The sequence below is a fragment of the Pyrgilauda ruficollis genome, unplaced genomic scaffold (assembly GCF_017590135.1).
Source record: "Pyrgilauda ruficollis isolate IOZ18807 unplaced genomic scaffold, ASM1759013v1 scaffold3, whole genome shotgun sequence".
Classification (NCBI taxonomy): domain Eukaryota; kingdom Metazoa; phylum Chordata; class Aves; order Passeriformes; family Passeridae; genus Pyrgilauda; species Pyrgilauda ruficollis.
Window position 1 is genome coordinate 19,817,713 of NW_024524377.1, and position 3,407 is coordinate 19,821,119.

The 3,407-nt window shown below is 45.2% G+C and overlaps 1 protein-coding gene across 1 annotated transcript; it reads left to right on the forward strand.

Annotated features, from left to right (window-relative positions):
• Positions 1-148: 148 nt before the first annotated feature.
• Positions 149-3,180, forward strand: HOXD10 (homeobox D10). Its single transcript, XM_041473275.1, has 2 exons — positions 149-890; positions 2,285-3,180. The coding sequence occupies exons 1-2, from the start codon at positions 149-151 to the stop codon at positions 2,560-2,562; spliced, it is 1,020 nt and encodes a 339-aa protein (XP_041329209.1). The 3' UTR covers positions 2,563-3,180.
• Positions 3,181-3,407: the final 227 nt, after the last annotated feature.

A 3,407-nucleotide genomic window follows, 5' to 3' on the forward strand; every position in this document is an offset into this window, starting at 1 on the left:
GGGGCGGCGGCGCGCGGGGCGGCGGGCGCTGCCATTGGCCCGCCTGTCATGTGGTCGCGCGGAGGCATCCGCAATTACACGGGAATGTTTTCCTAGAGATGTCAGCCTACAAAGGACACAATCTCTCTTCCTCAAATTCCGCCCCAAAATGTCCTTTCCCAACAGCTCTCCTGCCGCTAATACTTTTTTAGTAGATTCTCTCATCAGTGCGTGCAGGAGTGACAGTTTCTACTCCAACAGCGCCAGCATGTATATGCCACCTAGCACAGACATTGGGACGTATGGGATGCAAACCTGTGGACTCCTTCCGTCTCTGGCTAAGAGAGAAGTTAATCACCAAAATATGGGTATGAATGTACATCCTTATATACCTCAAGTAGACACTTGGACAGACCCGAACAGATCTTGTCGAATAGAGCAACCTGTTACACAGCAGGTCCCCACTTGTTCCTTCACTACAAATATTAAAGAAGAAAGCAATTGCTGCATGTATTCCGATAAGAGATCCAAACTCATTTCTGCAGACGTCCCTTCCTACCAGAGGCTGGTGTCTGAATCATGCCCCATTGAGAACCCCGAGGTTCCTGTCCCAGGATATTTTAGACTGAGCCAGACCTACGCCACTGGGAAAACCCAAGAGTACAATAATAGCCCTGAAACGAGTTCAACTGTAATGTTACAGTTAAACCCTCGCGGCAGCTCCAAACCGCAGATATCTGCTCAACTTCAGCTGGAAAAGAAAATGAATGAAAACCCGAACAACCAAGACAGCACCGCTAAAGTCTCTCAAGTGGAAAGTCCCGAGCCCAAGTCCACGTTGCAAGAGGAGCGGAGCTGTCTGCCCGAAGGCTCCGTGTCCAGCCCAGAAGTCCAGGAGAAGGAGAGTAAAGGTCTGTATTACCGAGTTTAAGCCGTGCCGTGGTGTAACTCCAACACGCCAGCACCATAAAGCACGCTCGAATATACTAACGAGCATCACAGCCATCACATTTAATGCTAAGGAGTATCGGGCTGCAGGTGCTGTCTCTCTGAAGATTTTGGCAGGCAAAAATGCTACACAAAACGGTCCAAAGATTTTCCGTAGAGATCTGCCTCTCCCGTGCACGCAGACAGCCTCTGTGATGCGGGGAATATAGCCGTGTGCTCCGTAATGCGCTGCAGCAGCCAAAAGCAGCCCCATACCTCTAAAAAAAAGCTTGTCTGGAGGTTGTAAAATACGAGCAGCTCAACTTTTCTCTCGTAGTATTTCGCCTTTTTTTTTTTAATTTTTTTTTTCCACTGAGCCTTTCTGCGGTTTGATTGCATTTAAAGTTAATTACGATCCTCTTAAAATAGGTGAGGAATAGGTGCTACCAGACTGGGTAAAGTTGGAAAGAAATGCACAATGAAAGCAGCAGCCCGCTATCTGCCTGGTCCAAGGGTGGAAAATTTCAATGTGGTGCTTTAGATAACCTTGGGTTGGTCTCCAAAAGTGCACCAGTATTTTGAAATGCTTTTGAAACCTGAAAGTGAGGCACTCTGATTTTATTTTCCCTTTTAAAGTGCACTAACGCCTTTCTTTTGAACGGCGTGTATTGAAGAATCCCAAAACGAGAAATTTTCTGCTATCAAAATGTACTTTGCAACCTCTAGGTCAATTTTTACCCTCCGTGTGCATTGAGAATTTATTTATCTCAATTACGTTTAGTAGTACAGGTCTAGCTTCATGTGGGGGAGATTTCTTTCTGGTGGGGAAAAGAAAACCCAAAAGGAAAATGGGGAAAAAAAAAAATCCAAGAGAGGGGGTCGTAATTTCTTGTATATCATTTTGTCTGGGAAATGTCTATATCTGTTTATAGGTGTGCTTGCGTGATTCAGCGGATGTGTGTGGGGATGCTGCTTCAAAATACAGTGCGAGGCTATTTTGTAATTGGAATATTTCTGTGGCAATTGTCGTGGGAGCCCGAGCCGGCCATGGCGAGGCTAGACCCGTTAGGATGTGTCCATGGGGCGGATGGCAGGTTAAATATTGTTGAAATGTTAATCGGCGGCCGAAAACTTGAGATACCCTTACTGGCAGGAGCAGGAGAGCGGGGTGGCCGCAGGGCAGGGTGCCGTGCTGGGGACAGGCGAGCCCAGGCTGGCAGCAGGTCCCCTGACTGAGCCCACACCTCAGCCGGGCGGTGTTTAATGCCCACATCCACCATATCTGCCAGACACTGCAGAGGAGGGGTCATGGCCAAGGGTACACTCTAACAGTCTGAGGTATTTTTGATTTTTTTTTCTTCTTCTTTGATTTTGATAGAGGAAATCAAGTCTGATACTCCAACAAGCAATTGGTTAACTGCAAAGAGTGGCAGAAAGAAGAGGTGTCCTTATACTAAACACCAAACACTGGAATTAGAGAAAGAGTTCTTATTCAATATGTATCTCACTCGAGAGCGCCGTCTAGAGATCAGTAAGAGCGTAAACCTCACTGACAGGCAGGTCAAGATTTGGTTTCAAAACCGCAGAATGAAGCTCAAGAAGATGAGCAGGGAGAACCGAATCCGGGAACTGACCGCTAATCTGACCTTCTCTTAAACCCTAACCCCGGGGGGGGGCACCAGTGAGGAATGGGCACAGCACCACCACTTGATAAAGGCAGGAGAGACTCTGGCAAAACCCGGCATTTTCCAGTTTTGTTTTGTTTTGTTTTGTTTTCTGATAGAATGTGACTCTTCGTCCTTCTTTTAGCGCTGCAAGTGAATATGTATTACTATGATGAGTATATATAAAACCTAGCACGTGTAATTTATTTTTGTTCTCATCGTAATGCAGGGTAACTATTATTGAATATTATCATTTGGTCTTAACTTATTGGAACTGTCGAACATCCGAGCAATGTGACTTTTTCATGTTTTTACTAACAAAATGGTATTTATGTGGGGCTGTTACACGGGCCATAACATTTTGAGTACATTCAATACTTTCAGAAAAAGAGTGGGGGGAAACTGTGGGGGCGGGGGGAAAGAGAAGCACATTATAATGTAACTATCCTCTCAAATGAACTTAGAGATTGTCCTTCGTAAAATGGAATATTTCCTTCTTCTCCATTGTAGACATTTCCTTGTGGTGCATATGTGGAATAGTAGTCGTTCAGCAGCAAATTGTCCTTCTTGTGCATGTTCTGTTTGCATGTATAATGCAATAAACTCTGTAAACTACTGCGGTTCCTTTGGTTTTCTACAAATGTTTGAAGCACGGATACAGGTTGGTCTCCTGATCTTTCTCTATCAGCAGCTTTTTGGACTGGTGTACCTTTTTTTTACCATATTCTGGTCTTTGTGTGTGTCTGCCTGGCATTCTTTCTTTCTTTTCCTCCATTTTTTTCCCCCTTCCTTTTTTTTTTTTTTTTTTTTCCTACGGAGTGGGGTGGAGACTGGGCC